Source organism: Gigantopelta aegis, chromosome 15 (genome assembly GCF_016097555.1).
Source record: "Gigantopelta aegis isolate Gae_Host chromosome 15, Gae_host_genome, whole genome shotgun sequence".
Taxonomy (NCBI): domain Eukaryota; kingdom Metazoa; phylum Mollusca; class Gastropoda; order Neomphalida; family Peltospiridae; genus Gigantopelta; species Gigantopelta aegis.
In genome coordinates this window covers 22,969,627-22,994,779 of record NC_054713.1, presented here as the reverse complement: position 1 = coordinate 22,994,779, position 25,153 = coordinate 22,969,627, and the positions used below count along the sequence as shown (strand labels likewise).

Sequence of the window (25,153 nt, the reverse complement as noted above, 5' to 3'; positions counted from 1 at the left end):
ATTTTTGGAGTCTTTGTTATGAGCTGAAGTGATTGTTTGCAAATCAATGTGCCTAATTAATTAAACCAGCTTTATGTTGGTCCACATTAATGAAATAGTGCTTGAAATATATCTGTCTAATTTTTGTAATAAATAAGCAAATTTTAACCCAATTGTAACTCGTGGTATTCTGCTCATAACACAGACACCCATTTTATTTTAATTTTTGGAACCTTTGTTATGAGCTGAAGTGATTGTTTGCAAATCAATGTGCCTAATTAATTAAACCAGCTTTATGTTGGTCCACATTAATAAAATAGTGCTTGAAATATATCTGCCTAATTTTTGTAATAAATAAGTAAATTTTAACTCAATTTTAACTCATGGCATGCTGCTCATAACACAGACTCCATTTATTTGTTGAAGTACAAGAGTACAAAGCTTAGAAAAAAGCCTTTTATGTTGTCTTTTGAAATATTTTGAACTTTTAATTATCACCAATGTGATAATCCACATCCTTTTGATACTACAGATTCAAAGTGAGGTTGAATGTATTGTATAGTAACACCTCCCACCTGTGTGGCCCACCTGTGTCTACCTTTAGAATTTTTATTGCCCCTAATTGCTACCTGTTCTAAAAGATGTGTTAACAAGACTAGCCACTTTGTTCTTTGTAGTCTTTGATGGTGAAACAAAAAAGGGTTAAAGTTCTTTTATTTTATGTTTGATGTACTTCTATTCGGTAATCAAAATCTTTGAACAGAAAAGTTTTAAGCAGATGTCTGAACAGTCTTTTGAGGATTATTTTAGTTAGTCTTTGTTATGGCCGAAAAAACTTTAAATAATCAAAATCCATCTTTTCATTGGCTATTTATGTAGGCATTTTCATAACCATAGCAACCACAAACTTTAACAAAAAAATGTTGACTTAGTTGTTTTATCTATAAACATAACTTTTAGGTATCATTTTATGTTAACCATTTAAAGTGGGTTTTTTTTTTACATTTTAACACTTTATTACAAGGAACCTGGAAGTAAAATACAATTAGACCAAATTAAATAATATGTGTGGCTCGGGTTACCTGACCGATCCTAACCCCCTCACCCCCTTTTGCCATTTGTGCCCAAAAAAACTTTATGGAATGTACAAAACAGATTTAAGTTTTGGATTAAATTACTTAGTTATTTAAACCTCATGAAAATTTATTTGGATGTTGACAACAAACCTTGTAAGATAAACAACAGAAGCAACAGCACAAACATGAAACAAATGTGGAGTTTTTTCTGTTTACATTTTGTCAGTACATTGTACAAGCTTGTTATATAATGTGACATTTTCATATTTTGCAGGTTGAAAGTGTTGATGACGATGGAACAGAGCTGAGTTTCCTAAGGAAAATGGGGCAGCACTATGTCATGTCTGATGTATTGGACGAATCCAGGATAAAACCCCACTGGAAAAAAACCCACCCAGACATAACCCCACTGGAAAAAAACCCACTCGGACATAACCCCATCAATAAATGAGAAAAAAGGACAAAACCCCACTGTGACCATTTTACACATAAAACTGAAAAATATGAAATAAAGTTGAAATTTCTGTTTTGGAAGAATAAAATTATAAATAAAATTCACAAAATAGATTATGATAAAGAATAAAGTTTACATTTGTATTTTGATCAGTCAAGTGTTGCACTGATTGCATTGATCTCCATGACAAAGGATTATCTGAACTTTGTGATCAAGAGATTAAGGAGGCCAGGTTTTCTTCTAAGAGATCAAGGAAATCATGGATTTAGGGCTTCCCATTGTTGATTGGGTATGTTAAGCTTTTCTGTGGTATGCTTGATGGACTGGCATTCCTACCAGTTAATGATGTACCAGAGGGGATGACCTATCTGCGTGACAACACCCCTGATGGGCTGGAACCCTTGCTCGTGTATTTTGACAGCACTTATGTGTCAGGATCTTATCGCCGTATTCAGCCTCCTCAACGATCAGATGGATCTGTACCTCCTCTTCGTATGCGCCGTATTCCCCCTGCGTACGCACCATCCATCTGGAATGTGCACACCATCACATTGAAAGGTGCATCCAGAACCAATAACATATGTGAGGGGTGGAACAATTCCTTTGCGAAACTAGTTGGACATGCCCACCCAACCATCTGGAGAGCCATAGACAGCATTCGGAAGGATCAAACCCAGGCTGCTACTGCACGATTTATGGATGAGCGTGGTGAACGACCTGCAAAACGGGTACGACACCACATAAAGAAGCTGCAGACGAAGCTCCATAACCTCTGCACTGACAGACGGGATGACATCAAGTCCATTTCGGAAGTTCTGAAAGGCATCGGCCACTGTGTGAGGTGGAAGTAGGCTAGATTACACTTGTTTCAATAAAAAATAAATACTGTATATACGATTTTGTTATATATTGAGATATATGAGTGGGGTTATGTCCGAGTGGTTTTTTTTCTGTGTGGGGTTATGTCCGAGTGGGGTTTTTTCCAGTGGGGTTTTATCCAGTGGGGTTTTTTCCGGGTGGGGTTTTGTCCGTTTACCGTATTGGACACCTCGTTTTTTTTTCTCCAATAAGATCCTGGACATTATGCCTGTTCCAAGGATTTCTTTTAAAGACACAAATTGCCTACATGATTTCTGTTTAGTATTGGATCCCAATGATCAAATTACAAGTTTTATTCCAGTGATTGCCAACTATTTTTTCCTCATATTTCGTTTATTGTTTTTTTTCTTCTTCTCCCAATCATTAAAGTAAGATGTTATAACTTGACACTAATTGAGAGGCAATATTATCCTGCTGAGTATATTTACAGAGCTTCTACTTCCAATCTTTTATATTCATTATAAAAGTGAACTCGAAATATTACAAAGATTCAGTTTTTAAAAACATATTTTACCGGTTTTCTGTGTCACAAGTCTATAGCATATATATATATACTAGTACATTGTATTTTTTTTTTATTATTATTATTACTCAAGACAAGCTAACACATCCTAGGAATGATTAAGTCATTCTGTCAAATGGGGTCACATCTGTACGATTTGCAGTGTTTTATGATGTATTTTGGCATAATCAGTGTCTGTGTTATGCGCAGAAGGTGATTTGAAATAGTCTTTCTACTTCAATGTGTGCTATTGATTTTGGGTTATCATAAATGATGAATAAATCTATTTCCATGTACCATATTGTGTTCATTGTTGTATATGTCCAATGGTGTTAGTTTTCTTTACCTGGAAACTTTTTTTTTTTAATCTGCTGCTCATAACGGTGTCTATTTTACAGTGTCACTTCTAAACTTTAAGTTTATACACAATTTGGGTTTTTTGGTGTCTTCACATAGTCTTCCACTTATTCATGTTTGTTTTTGGGTTTAATTGTGAAATGACCTTATTTATTGTCAGTTACTATGCATCACAAGACACCATGTTATGAGCAGAAGATATGCATGTCTTGCTATGAAATGCTCCGTCAAGAGCAAAATTCTTATGTTCTTGATCTGCAAGTTATAAATCTACATAGTTTAGATATCAGTCAGTAAATTAGTGTCATTTCACATGATTTGTGCAAAGTTTAATATTTGACCTAGGTGTAACAGTTTGTGTACCCATGATCTGAGCTGTACTCATATACAAACATGGGATTTGGCATGAGGATACATCTCAGTACGATGTATTTAAATATGTTTTTAAAAAAACGTGTAGAAAACAATAATTTTAAATAATGTTTTTAATCTTCGGGCGGAATACGTCACAAAAACGTTCCTCATCGCCCGAAGCCCCAAAGTAACACGAAGTTCAATACAAAATAAACCACTACTGTCGGTGTCGAAATAACTATTATGTTTCATCCACGGGCTGACTTGAGAATCGGAGTGTTGTTTTAGTTAATTGGTCCTTTCTTTCCGTGGCCTGCACATGTGATTCCTGATTGGCAGGTGTATATTGCAGGGTATCGACCAGGTAAGTGATTACCACGGTCTAGACATACGTACAAAATATGTGCCAGTTTTTTTAAGATCACAGGGTATTGTGGCATAACCTGTCGCGACTATAGTACAATGTTAATGGACATTATCAGCCGCCCTGCTTCATTACTGTAAACAATGCTGTATAACCCTTGATTAAGTAGACTTTCCCATCTAAAATTACAAAACTGACCAATTACGTAGTACCAAAGAAAAGAAAAGTATCACTTGGGTATCGTGAGTGGTCGTTTTTACTCTAACGCACCCTACCAATAGGCCTAATAATATGCTACTTTTTTTTATGAGAGAAAAATACTATAACCCCATTTCATTCTATTGATGCAAATTGAAATATATTTAGTTTAAAAGTTGATTATACTCTCAAGTCATTTATGTTATTTTACAAGTCAGGTTAATGAAAGTGAAGCGCCTTGTCGTAAATTAGAGCGTTTGTTTACACTGTGCATACAGATTTCATTATGTACAGCCCGAACATGAAAAATGCGATATTTTCTAAAAAAAAATAAAAAAAATGTTTGTCCTACATTTATATTTTTTTACATATTTAAATACATCATACTGAGGTGTATCTTTATGCTAAATATGAACAGTATACATCTCGGCATTAGCATCCGGGTTTTGGTTTTGTGTCCGGGTTACTTTCGGGCTCCGGGCTGTAAATTGGTCGACCGGTCTGGTCTGGCACCATCGGTTTCTCCACCCTCCGACTCGCTATCCGTTTTTTCTTAAGTATCACTGTTGTAAGTAAATGTGTGTCTTTCTTCATTTACTAAGAGCTCAAATTGATCAGGCAAAACTTTTGCGAACGAACACTCTGTGCAAGTCTTAGATTCTTTATGAATGGTACGGACTAATGCTTTTAAGTGTAAGGCTTCAGATCAAGCGACGCGTCTCTGACGTCACAGACCTCGTGATTGCCCTGCTCATTAAAGATCGGCAATTTCTGCTAAGAGTTCATATCTCAGGTTTTTTTACGGAGATATTTTAAGTAATTAATTTTATTTTTTTATTTTTTTAGGTGATTCAATTTATAATTAATTGTACATGGTTGATGCCAAATATAGGTCACGTGACATGTTTCCTTTAAAAATTCAAGATATATATACAATCAACGTCCCAACCTGCGTTTACCTAACGAAAAAAACACGAATAAGATATTTACGGAAATACTATCCTACATTATTTAGCTATGATACGTGAAACAAAATAGATTGTGCAATCAATTAATGTGAAAAATCAACAATGTGGACGTAAAGCAAATATATTCTAGTAAAGAAAAGAAAGAAAGAAGTGTTTTATTAAAGACGCACTCAAGACATTTTATTTACGGTTATATGGCGTCAGACATATGGTTATAAGGACCACACAGATTTTTTTTAGAGGAAACCCGCTGTCGCCACATAGGCTACTCTTTTATGACAGGCAGCAAGGGATCTTTTATTTGCGCTTCCCACAGGCAGGATAGCACAAACCATGGCCTTTGTTGAACCAGTTATGGATCACTGGTCGGTGCAAGTGGTTTACACCTACCCATTGAGCCTTGCGGAGCACTCACTCAGGGTTTGGAGTCGGTATCTGGATTAAAAATTCCATGCCTCGACTGGGATCCAAACCCAGTACCTACCAGCCTGTAGACCGATGGCCTGCCACGATGCCACCGAGGCCGGTAGTAAAGAAAAGTGAAACATCCTCTGGTAAACAGGAAAGAGTGTGACGTTTCTAACTGCGTTCTAATTTCCGCTCTAATATCACAACAATCCTATGTTTGACGTTAAATACTTCTACATCGATCATTTTCGAGTTAATTGATTAAAAAAAAATCCACATATTTAATCACTAATACACACACTACAGAAAGAAACCCAACAGCACCCACATTCAGCTAAGCTTCGGCAAACTCAGGACAGCAGAATTCTAAGTTCGCCGACCTATATCGTGACGTTGCGTCACATGATCGCCCACTCAGTGGGCGATCACGTGATCTACGTCACAAAATAGGTCACAGAGCTTTGTAATTCTTGCGACGGAGTGTCACGAAGCATAGCTGAATGTGGGTGCTGTTGGATTTCTTTCTGTACTGTGTATATTAGTGATTAATATGTGGATTTTTTTTAATCAGTTAACTCGAAAATGATCGATGTAAAGGTATTTGACGTCAAACATAGGATTGTTGTGGTATTAGAGTGGAAATCTTTGCCAACTTTTTGGTTGTCGGGAATTGCCAAAAAAATACATAGCTTGGTCTCTGACTGTAATGAGAGCGTATTTATGTCCAAATGTCCGTCTTGCCCTCTTACAGTCCGAGTACTCGGACTAGGGTTTGTAAAGTTTTTTATTTTGATACTTACTTTTCTGAACTTTATTGTTAATGAAAATGTTCCTGAACTGTGAAGAAAAACCTCTGAAATGAACGACATGCTGATGAAAACAAATCAGATGTTGATTGCGCGAACCGTGCACGAGAAAACAAAGTGAACGGAGTTGGAAGCATAACGCAGTTGGGGACGTTGACGATACAAATACATAAAAACAACTTTTGTTACTCAGGGATGAGAATGAAAATTTGTATTTTCAGCTGAAATTAGCCGGGGTCCAGGGCAGAGGTTTTTTACAATTGAAGGCAAAAATCTGCATCAGGAGACAAATAGTATGACGTACATCACAGAATTACAGAATAACTTATCAGTTATATAGTTAGCCCGAGTACTCTGACTGTAAGAGAGCTAGACGGACATTTGGACATAAACACGCTCTCATTACAGTCAGAGACCAACCTATGTCTTTTTTTGGCAATTCCTGACTACCAAACGGTAGGCAACGAGTCCCGCTCTAATACCACAACAATCCTATGTTTGACGTCAAATACCTTTACATCAATCATTTTCGAGTTAAGTGATACCAAAAAATCCACATATTAATCACTAATACACATACTACAGAAAGAAACCCGACAGCACCCACATTCAGCTACGCTTCGTGACACTCCGTCGCAAGAATTACAAAGCTCTGTGACCTATTTTGTGACGTGTATCACGTGATCGCCCACTGGGCGATTCCACCCAGTAAACGGAATGGCTGAGTGGGCGATCATGTGATGCAACATCACGATATAGGTCGGCGATCTATTTCGAGACGTAGACCACGTGATCGCGCACTGGGTGATTCCGCTTTGTGCAGCAGTTACAGGGGCCGTCTCATATCAAGCGAAGTTACATGGAAGAGTTGGCTAATGCCGTTTTGGATGAATTTGGATTTCATTACGTCATTAAACCAAAACAATTACACATTATTGATTCCATTTTGAATTTGAAGGATACATTTGGGGTGTTATCGACAGGATACGGCAAAAGCATGTGCTACGTACTGCCTCCTCTTATGAGACGACCCCTGTAACTGCTGCACAAGGCGGAATCGCCCAGTCTCGAAATAGATCGCCGAGCTTTGTAAATTCCATAATACTGCTGGGCGAAATCGCCGTACTATATATAATGCATAAACTCCTGTCAATAATCATGAAATTGCACATACTAAGATACTTACACTTTGACAGGTTATTATTTGAATCTAAGTTTGCCGAGTCAGTCCCCCCCACGTGTGTTATTAGAGTTATTTGCCCTTTATGCCTCGAGAACTTTCGAGACGTTTCGGCCCCGCTACACATTCGGCCCCTGACGTTTCGGCCCCATTTGTTTCATCCCCATAACCCTAGTCGTTTCGGCCCCGGTTATTGTTGTTTTATTAAATCAAATTATTCAGTCACTTGTGTTTTGTTATTAAATTTTATCGGAAGTATTGTAATTTCTTTTTCTCGTTCTCTTTCTTTCTTTCTTTCTCTCTTTTTGTGATTTTTTTTTTTTTTTTAATTGAACATAATGTCTGAGTGTTAAAGAATAAATAAGAGCCAACCAACCAAAACTGTATTTATCTTTGATAATCCAAAAATGAACATATAATTATTAAACTATTATTGCATTAGGGGCCGAAACATCTGGGGCCGAAACGGTTTGGGCCGAAACGTCTGGGGCCGAACATGTACTGGGGCCGAAACGTCCTGACCCCCCCCCCCCCCAAGGCTTTCGAGACGTTTCGGCCCTGCTACTCATACGGCGATCTAGTGTTCGTGTATACAGATATATGCTGTAATTGGATACTTTAGATGGTCACATACAACGGTAAACTATATAAATAAAATACAAATTTGTAACATTAATTTGTCGAATAACACGCGCACGCACACACACACACACACACACGCGCGCGCAAGATACCCCAAGACACCGCCTATTTACCCCCAACACACACACACACACACATCCACAAACAAATACCCCAAATATCCCCAAGGCTTTAAAATGTATATAAACTTTATTTTTAAAAGAGGTGTACACGTTTTCTTGCAGCTCTGAGTCACCTGTTATCCTGTCTTTATTTATGTTCTGTATTGTACTGTTTGCGAGTAGGCTAATCATAAAGGGAACCTTTCCCTGGTTTTGTCTTACAAGTTTTTCTGTATAGACATTTGTTTACTTTCCCCATGCAAAAGTCAACAACGTCAGAAATATTCAAATGTACGTACTATTGCCCACAAACGATTTCAACCACCGAAACAGGTCCCTAACCGGAATAGGATCCACGGATGATACTATCTGAGGACCATCACTTTTAGGCTGTCGTGTGCAGATACGATATTGAATAATCTAATACGAGATTAACAATTGTCATGTAAAATACACTAGCCATTACATACTATTACCAAGCTAGATATGTTTTACTATCAAGAATTAACACTAGATTAACGTATATTAATATCAATACTTCTATCATGATTATCTGTATAAATAAATAATATTTTAGACTTAAATATGTTTATTTATACCGGATCCAATTATGAGTAATACATGTATGCACATAATTAAAATTAAATGCCTGTTATATGTCTGAAATGTCTGTAAATCTGGCAATAATAAATGGTAGATTCACCCCGTACGTTAGTAAAACAAATTCTCTATCATGTATATTACAGAGAATAATACATGAGTGGCCGTTAGATACCATTTATCTCACAACGAGTAAGATAAATTGTATCTAACGGACACAAATGTATTATTCTATTTCTTACAATTATCTTACGTATGTGTGTAAACAATTATGTGTTAACAAAATAACGCATGCTGTTCTCACCAACGGGTGTGTAAGAAATCTTTGTAACAATATATTATTTTTTTTAGTGAATATGCCAGTCATATTATTAACAAAGTTCATCCATTTATTCAATTAACGCCAACGATAAATTCCTCAATGACTACACTGACAATCAATTATTTATGAAATTTTAATATTTCTCACTTTGCAAATATCAATTTGACTGTTCAATAGTTAACGTTACAGACGCACTTTTTTGAACATAGGAGACTAGTAATAAAATCTTCATGGTATAAATGGATGTAGGCATATCTTACAAAATTTCCTAAAGAAGCCCTTTCCTCGCAAGTGCTGAACCTGAATGAATGAATGAATGAATGTTTAATGACACCCCAGCACGAAAAATACATCGGCTATTGGGTGTCAAACTATGGTAATGCAAACAAATAAAGTGATGATCAACATCAAGATAAAAATTCAAGATTTAAACAAAAACAAGAACTGTGCAAAAACACAAATATCACAGATAGATACTGACTTTTACTCAAAACTTCAATTTTGTGCTGTATTGGCCATTCTCAAACATAATGTTACACCCCTGCACCACGGTGAGATTACAGCACGCGCAGGGGGTGTAACAGCTGGGTTTTTTTGTTGTTGTTGAATACTATTATATTCAAGAGAAACAAAACGACGGCCACTACAGCATTTTGTTTTTTACATTATTATTATTAACGTAGATGTATTGGAATACTAACAAGCAAATCATATATTTCAGACTTGACAAGTTTTGTCTTTGTATGGAGAAATTTAATTACTTCTTCAAATGGCTAAATGAACTTTGAAACAAATAGGCCAAAGGCCATTCCAAATATGTTTATTTGTATAAAACTTTATATTTAAAACATGGTAAGGTAAAATAGTTCTTTTGATTTTGTTTTTAAGAGGAAAAAAGCAGAGTGCATGTTAGTCCTAGGGTGAGGATGAGGGTATGTGGTTCTTATTCACTTAATGTGCACCGTCTGCCTTTGTTATTAGGGGAAATGAATAAATGACACACCAGCACAAAACAAACAAACAAAACAAAGAAACAAACAGATTGGCTATATTGGGTGTCAAACAAAGGTAAATATTTAATATATTAATATGATTTAGTAGAGTGAAAATTATTTAATAGGCTGAAAACACAATCTTGCTAGGGAGGAAAACTCAAGATAGTCCTTAGTTTTAAATTAAAATTAAATAAATGACAAAAATGGTCACGAAAAGAGCACCTCCTCGTGGTGTAGCCTGGATGTACACGTTTATGGTTATGTTTGTTTAATTGCAATTGAACATTTTAAGCGAAGGAATTGAGATACTGCATTGCTGCAGATCTTCAACTGTTTAGATTATCTTCCTTAGCAATCAGCTGTCATTAAGGCTTAAATATATTTTGTCACTTCATTTTCCACTAAATACTTTTATTAAATAGTACACTTTAATTATTATTTTTTAGAAGAATAAGCAATATTTGTGGATTCTTGTGGATTCTTGTGGTGTCTTGGGGGTATCTTGGGGTGTCTTGGGGTATCTTGGGGTAAATAGTCGGACCCTTATTATTTCGTACCATGGTCATTTCGTACCATCCATTTCATACCATAAAACAACACCTAAATAATAAAAAATAAGTAAATAAATAAGTAAATAAATAAATAAATAAATAATAATAATGATGATTGTTGTTGTTATAATGCTGCTGAGCACTACTTTTGCTGCTGCTGTTGATAATAATAATAATAATAATAATAATAATAATAATAATAATAAATCGTAGCTAAAAAATATTCCGTCAGGTGGACGAGACCACATCCTAAATGAAAGGATAAAACATTTATTTGTTTGTTTTGTCGATTTTTCAAGTTAAGGTTTTGGACTATTATACAAATTACAGAAATACAACATTAATACAATTATTGTACTCTCTTATATAATATAATATTACAGAAAATTATACAAGCATATACTCTTCCGAAATTTGGAGTAAAATAAAGATCGATTTGCGTGTATTTCCACGATGTTCATCATAGGCCTATGTATCTTAGTGATCTACAAACAGTACGAAACCTAAAAATAATTGGTCAAAACGGCCCTAAAAATTCAAAACGGTCAGTGTACACGTCAAAACGGCCCTTAAGAAAAGTCCAAATGGCCCTTAAAGCGAGAGTAAACTCGAAACATGAGTCTTATGTGATGGAAAGATGCATACCCGGACCACCAACACATACTGACATTTTAACAAATGAAAAACGCGCAATTTTAGAGTTAATAAAAAAAAAACCCTGCTAATGGGGGCAGCCATTTTCTTCTCCTTTTTTTTTGATGCGTCCGGTACTCCAGCTTGGGGCGAAGTGACTTCAGCTCCGACCAACTTCTGTATTCACAGTGTAAACAAAAGCAGTCATTTACGACACGGCGCTTCTCTTTGGTGAACCTGACTTGTAAAACAACAAAAATGGCGTGATAATATAATAAACTATTTAACTAAATATATTTCAAGTTGCATTAACCGTATAAACGGAACGAAATGAGGTTATAGTATTTTTCAAAACGGCCCTTTAAGACAAGTCACGACGGCCAAAATATATGACATTAATATTTGATTAATACAAAATGTATTATTTATTCCTGATTATATGCTGATCTAGCCATGTAAAATATCATCACGCTCACGAAAGACCGACAGCGGGCCGCGGTACATGTAAACACAATTTCTTTGTGCTGTGTAGACAAAATATCTTCCTGTTTTGTCAGCGAGCCTGTTACACCGTTATCGAACCGAGCCATATAACCACGATATCAAAACGTAGTGACCTAATATATATATATATATATATGCAACCCCTTTCAAGTTATATTTTTGTAATGTGTTTCAGTCAAAAGCGGTATAAAAACTACCGTGTAGAAACTACTTCCGGAAGTCGGACAATAGCAGGTGCCCAAAAGCATCTTGGGAATGGCATAGCCAGCCTAAAAGTTATGTGTTTCCAAATTTTAAATAAAATACTTTGATTATATTTCAAAGTCTGTTGTGTCACATTACAATTTTTGTACCATTTTCTGTGAAAATAAACTCAAGTTTATGTGTGACCTGAAGAAGATCTACATCACTGGCTTCTAGTGACTGTGACGTCAGATGCTGTTCGCAATGTAATCATTCTTTGTAGGAAGCTACTTGCGTTTTTGTTTTAAAATGTTTAATGAAGAGATGGAAAGTTAACTGCAAAACCGAGCAAGTGTTTGATTGGATTCAAAACTTTAGAATTTTTAGGACATATGGTGGGTAATGGTGAAATTGGACCAGAGGCAAAGAAAGTGAAGAAAATCATGGCAATATCTAGACCACAGAACAAAAAAGAGTTGAGATAATTTTTGGGACTCATTGGGTACTACAGAAAATTTATTAAGAATTTTTCAGAAACTAACGGACATGACTAAGAACAGTCAGACTAAAGTGTTACAGTGGACAGAGGGTACGACAGCAGCATTTAAAACACTGAAAGAAAAGATGTCAAGTGCACCTGTGTTGAAACTCCCTAAACTTGGGGAACATTTCACCATTAAAACGGACGCATCAGGTAATGGGTTAGGTGCAGTATTGATGCAGGAGAGCGAAGGTGAGGTATTTCCGGTGTTGTATGTTAGTAGGAAATTAAAGGACAGAGAAACCAGATACGCAACTATTGAGAAGGAGTGTTTGGCCATTGTGTGGGCCATGGGTAAGTTTACACAGTACGTGTACGGAGTGGACTTCACGTTAGAAACCGACCACCAGTCACTGACATGGTTACACCAGACGAGGTTTGACAATGCACGAGTGATGAGATGGGCATTGGCACTACAACCATACAGGTTTGTATGTAAGAGTATCCATGGTAAGGATAATGTGTGTGCCGATCTTTTAAGTCGATGCGGTGACAGTGGGGATATAGAATAGATTATCAAGGTTATGTAGTATCCTGTGAAGGATTAACTTTGACTTACTGTGACTTGTGATTTTGGTTTTGTTAGATATTTTTATTTTGGGAAATAAAAATTTTAAGTAGGGGAATGTGTCACAAGTCAAGGGTAATCTGATTTTAATTGTATGAAAGAGAATATGTGGTTATATATTTTATAACATTTTTTATCATTTATACGGTATTTTAATTTATACGAATGAGAGAAGCATGAAGTATGAGTCATAGCTTGTATCTCACACGTGGAGCTGTCTTTAATTAGCAAGGTAGCAATTTGTATTATTGTAGCTTGTGGTATGGGTGAGTGATAGATGAGTGATAAGCTGACTGGGTGAATATAGTGTGGAACTGGGCTATTGAGTGGATGATTTGTCATTAATCGCTGAGAGAGAATCATTGAACATTCAGTTTGGGAAAGACTTGGTAGAAGTATAAGAGACTTTGTGGAAGTTCGGGTTATTGTTTAACCGTAAGTAAATTAAATATTTTACACATGTATTGTGTTACAGAGGTGTGACATTTGAATGTTATTTTGGTCTGTATTTAGTTTGCTATATTAAATGTATATATTTAGCAAATGCTCAGTGTAACTTGTGAAATGCGGACATTGTGTAAAGTAATGAAATTGTTTGCTATATGTATTTATGTGTTTATTAAATGTATAATGTGAATTGAATTATGCACATGAAGTAAGTTGTACGTGTTATTAACGTATACGTTGTGAAACCTGTATAATGTGGACATGTATGAAATGATGAAAATGATTGATGTATGAAGGGTATTTAATATTGAGGTTTTGCATGATAGTAATGGAGTGTATATTGTTTACAGCAGCTTGTGTGGTATCTGTTGAGACCAACAACGGGATGAGCAGCGAGGGGCAATGTTAGAGTTTGACCAGGTGATTGGGCTGCGGAATTATGTGAAGAAGGGACGAGGAAACTGACGTTGATGTTAATTCATGGAAGTTGGGTACAGCTGAAGTGGAAATTGAAGTTCCACATGTGGACTACTTATTAGCCATGATGTTGTGGTGGTGAATAACAAGTGTATTGTTATCGTGCAGCATCTCGGTGAATAACAAGTGTATTGTTATTGTGCAGCAGAAACGTATTGTGTAAATATGGCTGTAGTATTTAGAGCTGATCTGAAATGGAGGGTGCTAACTAATGTTAGTACATAATTTAGTTAGAACAATATATGTATATAAAAGGTGATCACGAGGAAGTGAATCATAAGGATTGTGGTATGAACTGAAACATTTTATATTGAACTGTGTGGTTTTAGTATATTATTTTGTGTGTTGTGATACGTGATATTTTTATATGAAATTATGTATGTTTATTATATATGAGAAGTGTGAGTGTTGAGGGAGTGCTGGTGATTAGTGGTATGTGAGAGGGATATAATTAGGCTTAGTAAGTAGGAGTGGAGAATGAATGTGATTGTTATTTGGGTGCTGTAAATAAATGTAATATAATTTATTTGGATTAGTGTTGTTTCTTTTAGTTATTCAATCACTTGTGACACTCAAAGGATTTCAATATTGGTAATATATCTGAATTCTCCAATCCATTATCTGCTAAGTTATGTTTTCCTAAATGCCCTGAGAAATATTTTACAATGCTTTTAATATGGTCACCCTTCAGCAATTCTGTAAAAATATAACTGTCGTGGAACAATCACTATGAGCATTCGTCCTCCCAGATGGTACCGACCGACCCCTTTGGCTCATGGACTATATGTTCCAATCAGACACAATGTGTACTACCTGTGACTATACCAAGTGGTATTTGTACAATATAAGTAGCTTTCAGACACTAGTGTAATTCTTTAACTAAAATATTCATTATTATCATAGTTGCATGTGTCATTTTTTTTTCTTCTATTTTTAAAATATTTACTTGTGGCAAATGACTACAAAGTTAGGCTTAAAATCCAGCCATAGAGATAAACAGTTTGCCATAGGTGACATAGGTGACAAACTATCCAGCTATATTTGTCAGTTCTCTCTTTTGACAGCCATTTTGGACGCCATCTTTAGTATTTCAAAATGCTCCAGGGTGCCAAGTTAACACTCCCTTGATCCTCGGCACCTTCCAAGTATGAAGAAACTACAAGAACAACTAAGGATTTAGTAAACAAACTACTAGTTTAAATATGCAAAAGTTAATGCTTCATTTCTTAAATACTATTTTAGTTTGACCTTTGACCTTTATATGACTTTCACGTCTAAATTGGAGCAGTTGTTTCTTGAACATTTTGTACATAATGTATTGCTTTGAAATAGCTTTTCTGAATATTGTCCAAATTTTACCTCGATATGACCTTGACCTCTAAAATTGGATAGCACCCTCCAAATATTTGCACTGTCCAAAAGTACAACTCTGTCAAATTTTGTACTTTGGGCTATTGCCCTAGGCCACTCCACTACTTTATGGTCATAGTGCTATGTCAAAGTTACAATAATGCCGGTTCCCGCTAAAAATATTATTTAATTTTTACTTTAAAACATAACGTTTATACATTCAGCTGTATGCATATACAAACTACAACTAAATAAGTTTATTATTATTTTTTTTTATTTTTTTTTTAAAGGGTAGAATGTTGAGTGTGTCACACGCATTAACTAGTGACCTCACTGTTTTATGTCTTAATCTTTAACATCCAAAGTTATAATTTAATCTAGTACGACACTATGCTGCTCTGATATACCCCTTTTAATAATAATAATAACAACACAACCACTTAAACTCGTATACGGTTTGATAATCAAATAGGCCTCCCTTAAGACTCAATACTCACGGATCGAGTCATTGATTTCGTATAAAAAACAATACTTCCTAGTTCGCACACTTATCAATCGTACAGTGTATTTGTACAGTCGTCCATGTATACTCAACGAAATTAACTGAGTATATGGTCAACATTTTATTTTAAATAGGGTATAAAAACAAAGAAAACTATTTCCGTTGTAAGATGTCGACGTCGTGGCATAATGCTTAATGATTGAAATATCAGTTTATAGAAAACAAAATGACAAGTATCCTTACGAACCAAAGTGTAACTAATTCTAGTCCAATGTGCATTTCAGTCATTTTCATAAAAACTACAGCATATTGATATACCAGTCATGTTGCACTGGCTGGAATAAAGTTAAACTTTCTTTTGTTTAACGATACCACTAGAGAACATTTATTTATTAATCATATTCTATTTGATTGTCAAACATTTGGTAATTGTGACATACAGAGTGGAAACCCATTAGTAGCAATGAATTGTTTGTATGCATCATCTCACAGACAGGATAGCACATACTACGACCTTTTATATACCAGTCACGGTGCACTGGTAACCCAATGGTACGGCGCTGGCTTGATGCGCGGTTGGTTTCGAATCGATCCCGTCGGTGGGCCCATTGGACTATTTCTTGTTCCTGCTAGTGCACCACGACTGGTATATCAAAGACCGTGGTATGTGCCATCCTGTCTGTGGGGTGGTGTATATAAAATATCCCTTGCTACTAATGGAAAATGTAGCGGGTTTACTCAGCAAGACTGCATGTATATGTCAAAATTACCAAATGTTTGACATCCAATAGCTGATGATTAATAAATCAATGTGCTCTAGTGGTGTCGTTAAACGAAACAAAATTTTATCAAAACGTACTAACATAATATGACCTAACAAGGCATTACTAAAAACCCGTCGACTGGCCCATAATTAATGTTGTTGAATATATACCTTTACGAGTACACACTGATACGCCAGACCCGATCTGACCCCATACACATGCCAACAATATCAGTAGACCTAGTGTTATAACTACCTACCGGGTCGGTACATAGACAACACGTTATGGAGTCTACTTCGGTTTGGGAGATTTTTCTGCTTACTGTGTTGCTAGCAACGAACATCTCACAAGGTCAGTAAATGATGAGTCTACTACCTGGACCGGGATGTTTCACTGAGGAAAATAATGGTTGGGTGGGGATGGGGTGCGAGGTAGATCAAACCAATAATAACAATAATTTTATTTGCCAAAAAGAGGTACGTTACAATATAAAACAAAATGAATATCGGATAGTGTTCTACCATTGAGAACTATTTTACTTTCCTACTATTATAATAATCATCATTCAAGAAGATATTTTCTCATAATTTGTGATTTAAAATATTTTATTTTTTAAATTAGGCATTGCACTGTCTGAGTTATGAATAAGTTACGAAGTTTGCTACAGGCAGGTTTTGGCAGTTTTGATGGTTCATATAATTAATACTAAAAGCCACATGACATATGGATGTGAAATTACTCCAACGTGCACATTATATAAGGCTGCAGTTCACAACTTCAAATCGTTCACCATAGTTCGATAAATTCAGTAATAAACGCTACAACATTTGTTATTATAGACACAGTTGGTACAGTTTAGTACTGTTCTATTAGCTCCAAGGTCTTCTAGTCCTTTTGTGTTTATATTATTATATCACAATAAGGCTAGAAAGCATTCTATGTAACAAATGGTCAATTTTCGACAAACCGGGCCAATTTCTGTGTTTAAAATAACATAGTTTCCAAAATGTGACACCACAGGTCGTTAGTTAGATCTTTCTAGTATACTCACGACATTATACATACACGTCAGTGATTAGAACAAGCGCTACGGCAAGAAACCCGACAGGAATATCCGAAGCTAGCTTACTGAGTTTAGGATAGGGGTGTTGGGTTCCGTCTTGTAGTGTTTGTACTAGTCAGAAAATATCAGTTTAATGGTATGAGTGAGCTCTAAAACAATGCAACTAAAGTTCTGTTACACCAGATTTAAATGGACTGTCCTGAGTTTGCTGTAGTCGTTAAGATGTTGCCGATTGACAGAGGCTTCATAACGACTGTAGTTACATATTAAATATATTATTTCTGCATAAACTACTAATGGCTGTTACAGCCCCTAATCTAGAACTGAAAAACATAGAAGTGACTTCTCCGTTCCGAGGAGAAAGCGGAGAAATGTGATAAAAATAGGTGAAGTTAACATTTACAGCCGATGTGTATTAAATGTGTTTCTGTTTGGTCCTAGTGTTTTTAGTAGGTCAAACTTCATTTTATGTTTTAATATATATTGTTTTATACATACAAACGTATCTGGAGACTAAATTCAGTTTGGGCTACTCACAAATATCAAGACTATCAGAAATATATTGAAAATGCAGATACTGATATTCTAAACAAGAAACTATGTTTACTTTGTAATTTAGTCGTCAACAGATTGTATTAGTCGAACATATTTTACAATGCAGCAAACTCCGGATAGTCACATTAAGGAACTATATGTATTTTAAATGGAATATTTAACAACCCTTTGATGGTAGGTAAGTTTTGAAGACTAACCGCACTCTAGACTCACAGTCACAGGATAGGGCTAGAGAAAAAACGAGCTGTTGTTCTATAAAATCTTTCTTCGGGCCATTGCATCCTAAACGTCAGAGAATTGATATTTGTTTGTAGGTAACACAGCAAGCACTAGCGCATCCACCAGCGCAAACAGAGGTTCAACAGTCAGCTCAAACAGAACACCATTTCGCAGCTCTGCCACCACAACGACCAGTAGACCACCTACACTTGCTATAACCAGCTCAACACATATGTCAACAGACAGTCTAACCAGAACACCGACCGATGGTTCAGAACGTAGGTCAACCACGAGCAGTTCAAACAGCAGCTCAAGCAGTGGTTGTACAAACAGCTCAAACACTCAAACAAGATCAACCACAGAATCGTCTAGCATCACAGTCAGTTCAACTATACAAATAACCACAGGGTCAACAAGTAGCACAAACTTTAATACAACCAGTGGTCGGGCCAGAGATTCAACGACCAGTATCTCAACCAGTTTACAGAGGTCAACAACATTGCTCTCATCACCAGCAGAAACAACAACAAATGAGACTGTGTTCATGACAACTACATTGGTAGCAGAAGTGACAAAAGTCCCACAACATTCAATAACGTTTATGGGTAATAATTTATGTATGATTTATTGTTTTCAGCTAATGGTATGCTGCTCATATCAAACATCCTCACACTTTACTAATACAGTTAAAGCATTAACTGGGCAAAACCATTTATGGTAACTCTAGTATTAGAATATATCATCATACAGCGATTTCAAAACATATTTCTTAGTTTCAAGTAGTTTCAAGGAATATATAATAATTCTGATTTGCGTTGTGCTTGTTTAACAGTCATAGTTCTTTCTATAGAAACATATACATTATGTTTTAACAGCACGAGAACCAAACACGTAGACATAGAGAAATACATATTCGTTATTTCCTTCATAAAATGAAGCTTGTGAAATGGTTTTCAGTAATATAACAATAACAATATAATATATCATACCGTAATAATATATTACAATAAATATGTGTGTAATAATAACATATCTAACACACTCTGGATATGTATGGTATTACCCATACTGCCGTGAAAGAAAAACATTCCATTTTCCTAATGTATCGCTAACTGTTAACGTTATATTCACCCTCTTACATAGTAATCTATCCATGATTGACGTATAGCTTCCTTCCCTCAGTAAGCGATAGGCAGTTAAAACAGGTCACATACACTTCCCACCATTGAAAGGAAGGAATGTTTTATTTAACGATGCACTCAACACATTTTATTTACGGTTATATGGCGTCAGACACATTGTTAAGGACCACACAGATATTGAGAGAGGAAACCCGCTGTCGCCACTTCATGGGCTACTCTTTTCGATTAGCAGCAAGGGATCTTTTATATGCACCATCCCACAGATAGGATAGTACATATCACGGCCTTTGTTACACCAGTTGTGGAGCATTGGCTGGAACGAGAAATAGCCCAATGGGTCCACCGACGGGGATCGATCCAAGACCGACCGCACATCAAGCGAACGCTTTACCACTGGGCTACGTCCCGCCCCTCCCACCAATGGATGCTGTTACTATCTTCTTGTTGGTGTTTGACCATTAAAGTGCAATGTTAAACAAAGATGGTTGAAATTGTAGCCTGTATCAATTAGATTAACATTATATCTCATTTGACAAATAACTAAAGCATCAATGATTATTCTTATGTTGTAATTTAACGCGGCCTTTTTCTATTATATTAACATATCATATTTTTCTTTTACAGCAATTTCTAAAACAACAATGGTAGTCTTATTTTGTAATTTAACGCTACCTTTTTCAAGTATATTAACATTATATCCTATATCTCTTTGACAGGCAACTTTTAAAAACAACAATGTTAGTCTTATTTTGTAATTTAACGCATGCCTTTTTCAATTGGATTAACATTATATCCCATTTCTCTTTGACAGACAACTTCTAAAACATCAATGTTAGTCGTATATTAGTTTGTAATGTAACCATGTCTTGTCAACTGTAGTTGCAGGTGCAGCGGTTGGTGTCTTTGCCGCGGTGCTGCTTGTCGCTGATGTAGTCATCGCCGTTGTGATTTACCAAATGTAAGTTGCATTTTTAAATTTAGAATAGTTATGCATTTTACCAGAAGTCCCCGAAATCAAGACTATAAATCGAAGAGACATTGCATTAAGTATTATAAATAAATAAATAAATAAATATATAAATAAATAAATAAATAAATTAAAATTAATAAATGCAGTGAGACATTGTATTATGTAAAATAAATAAATAAATCCAGGACCATAAAGCTGCTGCTGCTACTACTATGTCTCGTCGCAGCCAGTGCACCAGGACTGGTATATAAAGGCCGTGATATATGCTATCCTCTCTGTGGAATGGTGCATATAAAATATCACTTGTTTGTAATGGAAAACAAAATCTAGCGGGTTTCTTCTCTAAGACTGAATGTCAAAAGCAGTAAATGCCTAACATTCAATAGCTGTTGATTAATAAATAATTGAGCTCAAGTGATGTCGTTCAACAAGATAAACATGAACGTTTTGGACATCCTTGTCCATGTCAAACTGGGGGACATTTCGATATTGACCTCCATATTGTATTTCAACCGAATCCCTCCTGTTCAGTCTTTCACTGAAATACACGTGTCGCATAACGCACGTATAATCTAATAAACTATTTTACTCCAATTTGATAGATTATTTAACCTGTCTATTGAAAATCGTAATTCGAATATATTTGCCATAATGTCCATTTGTTTACAGGTTACGTAAACGTGTACACGGAAATCGGCAAACGAAAATAAAAGTTCAAACAGTGTTTGTGAAGGCTCAGTGTATTAGAAAGGTTTCCTAACCATACATTTACTGTTATGAATACAGATAGCTAATAGTAATGGACCAAAGTTTCAAAACCTGTTTATGTCACAACATAACGTCTGCACAATATGATTTGGTAACAGTACTAATCATTTAGCTAGTTCGCAGATCGGCACTGTTCATGACTTGAATATTTCGGCGTTTTTAGAAGTGTGTTATTTATTTAATTATTTGTAAAAATATTATGTATTAGCCACAAAATGTATTAAATGTTTTGGGTATTTTAATCATTTAAAGGTGTGAAGCAAATTGCTGTGATGTCACCAACCTCGGCTCAAAGTGGTGATATCCGTAACAGTAGCGGCGCGTTGCGAAAACTATCTAGTATTTAAAGGGACATTCCTGAGTTTGCTGCAATTTTTAAGATGTTATCGATTAACAGCTACTTTTTAACGATTGTAATTACATATCAAATTATTATTTTTTTTCTGCATAAAATATTAGTGGCTGTATATTAAATGTGTTTCTGATTGTTTTAATATTTGTACTAGGTTAAATTTCATTTTATTTCCTAAAATATTTGTTTTCATACATACGAAATTATTTAAACACAAAATCTAGTTTGGGCTTCTTACAAATATTAAGACCACCAGAAACACACTGAATATACAAACAACGATATTCTAAACAAGAAAATATATTTAATATGCAACTTTAATCGTAGAAATATTTTATTAGTCGGAAATGTTTTACAATGCAGCAAACTCAGGAATGTCCATACGTATGAATGTGCACATTCTTCAAATATATCCCGTCAGTGGGACCATTGGGCTATTTCTCGTTCCATCCAGTGCTCCACAACTGGTGTAACAAAGGTCGTGGTATGCACTATCTCATCTGTGGGATGATGCATATAAAATATCCCTTGCTGCTAATCGAAAAGAGTAGCCCATGAAGTGGCGACAGCGGGTTTCCTCTCTCAGTATCTGCGTGGTTCATAACCGTATGTCCGACGCCATATAACCGTAATTAAAATGTATCGAGTGCTTCGTTAAATAAAACATTTCCTTCCTTCTTCAAACATATTTTACAGTAATATTTACAATAGGTATATAACATTATATATACATATAGACCAAATTTGCACTTCGTTTTTCATTATAGATTTATTTAATATAAAACGTACAAGTTTAATTTCGAGTTGACCTATTGGTTGAGATCAGTTATAGATTGGATACGAAATATCCACTGCTTAAAAGTTTGTATGCGAAAAGCGTTGAAGTCAAATCCATATACAATTATGTAATTAATAATTACTTGATAATGATGATGATGGTGATGGTGATGATGATGATAATGATCTCTAGAATATTTTCACGAAAGGTACTAAAGCTTGTAAGTTGGCTTTGAGATATTGCCAAATGTAAGATTGTGTCAACGCATCAGTCAGTAAGACAGAGTGATATATTATGTTTAATAGTGTAGTACATGTTCTACCAATACTGACATGATAACAAAATATTTCCGACGCCATATAACCGTAAATAAAATGTGTTGAGTGCGTCGTTAAATAAAGCATTTCCTTCCTTGATAACAAAATATGGAATATTGAAAATGCCAAAAAGCCTATACTTTTTAAGTTTTATTTATTTTATAAAAAAATTTTAATGACTCATAAAAAGAAACATATTATACTACTAATAGTTATGTTCGTGTACGCCCATAATAATTTTATGTTGTTTGTTTGTTTGTTTGTTTATTTTTCTTTGTTTAGTGTTGTTGTTGTTATTTGTTCTACATGAAATGGTGACATTTGCACATGCACCGGTAAATCAGCATAAATGATAGTCATAATGTGGATTATCACGACGATGATGGTAACAACGAGTACAATGTTAACGATGATGGCGGTGATGATGATGAATATGATGATGATGATGATGATGGTGATGATGTAACTAATGTGTTGCTTTATAATTTCAGGGTGAAAAGAATGAAATCCGAACAAACAACGAATGATGATGATGATGATGGCATGAACAGCGATGCTATCCCCCACACAGCCGATCCCAGTGTTGAGACCAATACGTCAGATAATGATACTAACACTTACAACGCAGCTAAAGTTAACCCTAGTACTACAGGGAACAGTGGCGTGGAATATTACGAACAGCTACATCGTAGCGGCGTGTATGTTGCTGACGAAGATGTTTATCTCCAGCCTACAGTCCAGACATCAGCTGTCAGAGGTAGCGTGCAGTATACTAACACACCAAACATAAAAAAAGAAACACGTATATACATTAATATGTAGGAGAAAAGAAAGATATCCTGTCCATCCAGTTTCAACATCGCAGAGGTAAAACCATCACGATGCCAAGAACGATAATACTGATTCAAGGAATAGGAGAGGGGGAGAATGATTTACTGTGCACGTTCAGAGCAAGCTGTTGTAGCGCACGTCTGTCTCGAGCGTAGGTTCTGACGTGGGGGGTTCCTTCGTCCAAAACAGGAGGAGAGATGAGGAGGGAGAAGGAGGGGTTCGCTCACTCAAACCGGCAAGCGTAAGGTAGGACAGGAATCCTGTTCCGAAGATCAGATGATCACTGGAGACTCGGTGGGGAGGAGGGGGGGGGGGGGGGGTACTGATGGCGATGTTGTTGATCTTTATGGGCAACAGCAACAACAACACAATATTGTACAGTATTTTATTATCATATAAAGGTGTTAAAACAATTATAACATCGTCTTTAAGTTTATAAATTTCACGATTATTATAGTGTGAACCAAACTGAATTCCTTTATACGAATTACATTCTTCCCCAGAAACTCTGAACCTACCTATACCGGACTCGGCGGTGTCGTGGTTAAGCCATCGGACTTAAGGCTGGTACTTGGTTCACAGCCCGATACCGGCTCCCACCCAGAGATAGTTTTAACAACTCAGTGGGTATGTGTAAGACCACTACACCCTCTTCTCTCTCACTAACCACTAACAACTAACCCACTGTCCTGGACAGACAGCTGAGGTGTGTGCCCAGGAGAGCGTGCCTGAACCTTAACTGGATATAAACACGAAAATAAGTTGAAATGAAATGGAATGAGCTTACCTAGATTATGATAATACCTCTGCTCACTCCCAATAATGATTCATTATGTTAAGGACACGACATTTTGGGGAAGACAAAATCGAGGTGGTGCACACTCCAACATCGTCAATGGAGAATGCGGTTTCGCGTGTCCTTGTCTTCATTTGTGACAGATATAGGCTGGTGCAGGCATTCAATGTGGGTTTTTTTTTATCGAATATTAAACGAGCTTTAACGAGCCATTTCGTACCATATTTAAAGTTTGTTTTCTTTAACATCACTAAAGCATATTGATTTCTTAATTATCGGCATTTGGATGTCAAACATTTGGTAATTTTTATATATATAGTCTTAGAAAGGAAACCCGCTACATTTTCCATTAGTAACAAGGGATCTTTGATATGCACCATCCCATAGACAGGATAGCACATACCACGGCCTTGATATACCAGTCGTGGTGGTATCATGTTTATGTTCCGAGTAAAATAATGTTCAAATGTTATGAGCTTTAAGAGAGACATGTTTGTTTACGTGACACGTTAGCACATTTTAAACTACTACTATTTTGGGGTTAAAGATGTGATTGTTAAATACATTGAAATGGAGTGAGAGAAGAAAAGTTAATAGTTAAAATTTGTTTAACAGCACCACTAGAGCACACTGATTTATTAATCATCGGCTATGGGA

The 25,153-nt window shown here is 35.8% G+C and overlaps 1 protein-coding gene and 1 long non-coding RNA gene across 2 annotated transcripts in view; one reads left to right on the top strand and one right to left on the bottom strand.

Annotated features, from left to right (window-relative positions):
• The window catches only part of LOC121390666, a 35,133-nt gene extending 27,494 nt beyond the window's left edge, over nt 1-7,639 (bottom strand). The window contains exon 1 of the long non-coding RNA XR_005960242.1: nt 7,532-7,639. This is a non-coding gene — a long non-coding RNA (uncharacterized LOC121390666). The remainder of the gene's footprint in view (nt 1-7,531) is intronic.
• A 9,343-nt stretch (nt 7,640-16,982) lies between these two features.
• LOC121389648 (cell wall integrity and stress response component 2-like) lies at nt 16,983-23,983 on the top strand. Its single transcript, XM_041521292.1, has 4 exons — nt 16,983-17,056; nt 18,638-19,147; nt 20,564-20,642; nt 23,361-23,983. The coding sequence occupies exons 1-4, from the start codon at nt 16,990-16,992 to the stop codon at nt 23,689-23,691; spliced, it is 987 nt and encodes a 328-aa protein (XP_041377226.1). The 5' UTR covers nt 16,983-16,989; the 3' UTR covers nt 23,692-23,983.
• Nucleotides 23,984-25,153: the final 1,170 nt, after the last annotated feature.

Bases quoted from the DNA above. Each gene is read 5' to 3' on its own strand.
- LOC121389648 (XM_041521292.1), top strand. From the start codon at position 16,990: ATGGAGTCTACTTCGGTTTGGGAGATTTTTCTGCTTACTGTGTTGCTA. The intron at 19,148-20,563 runs GTAATAATTTAT...TGTCAACTGTAG, and splicing joins ACATTCAATAACGTTTATGG to TTGCAGGTGCAGCGGTTGGT. The intron at 20,643-23,360 runs GTAAGTTGCATT...TTATAATTTCAG, and splicing joins GCCGTTGTGATTTACCAAAT to GGTGAAAAGAATGAAATCCG.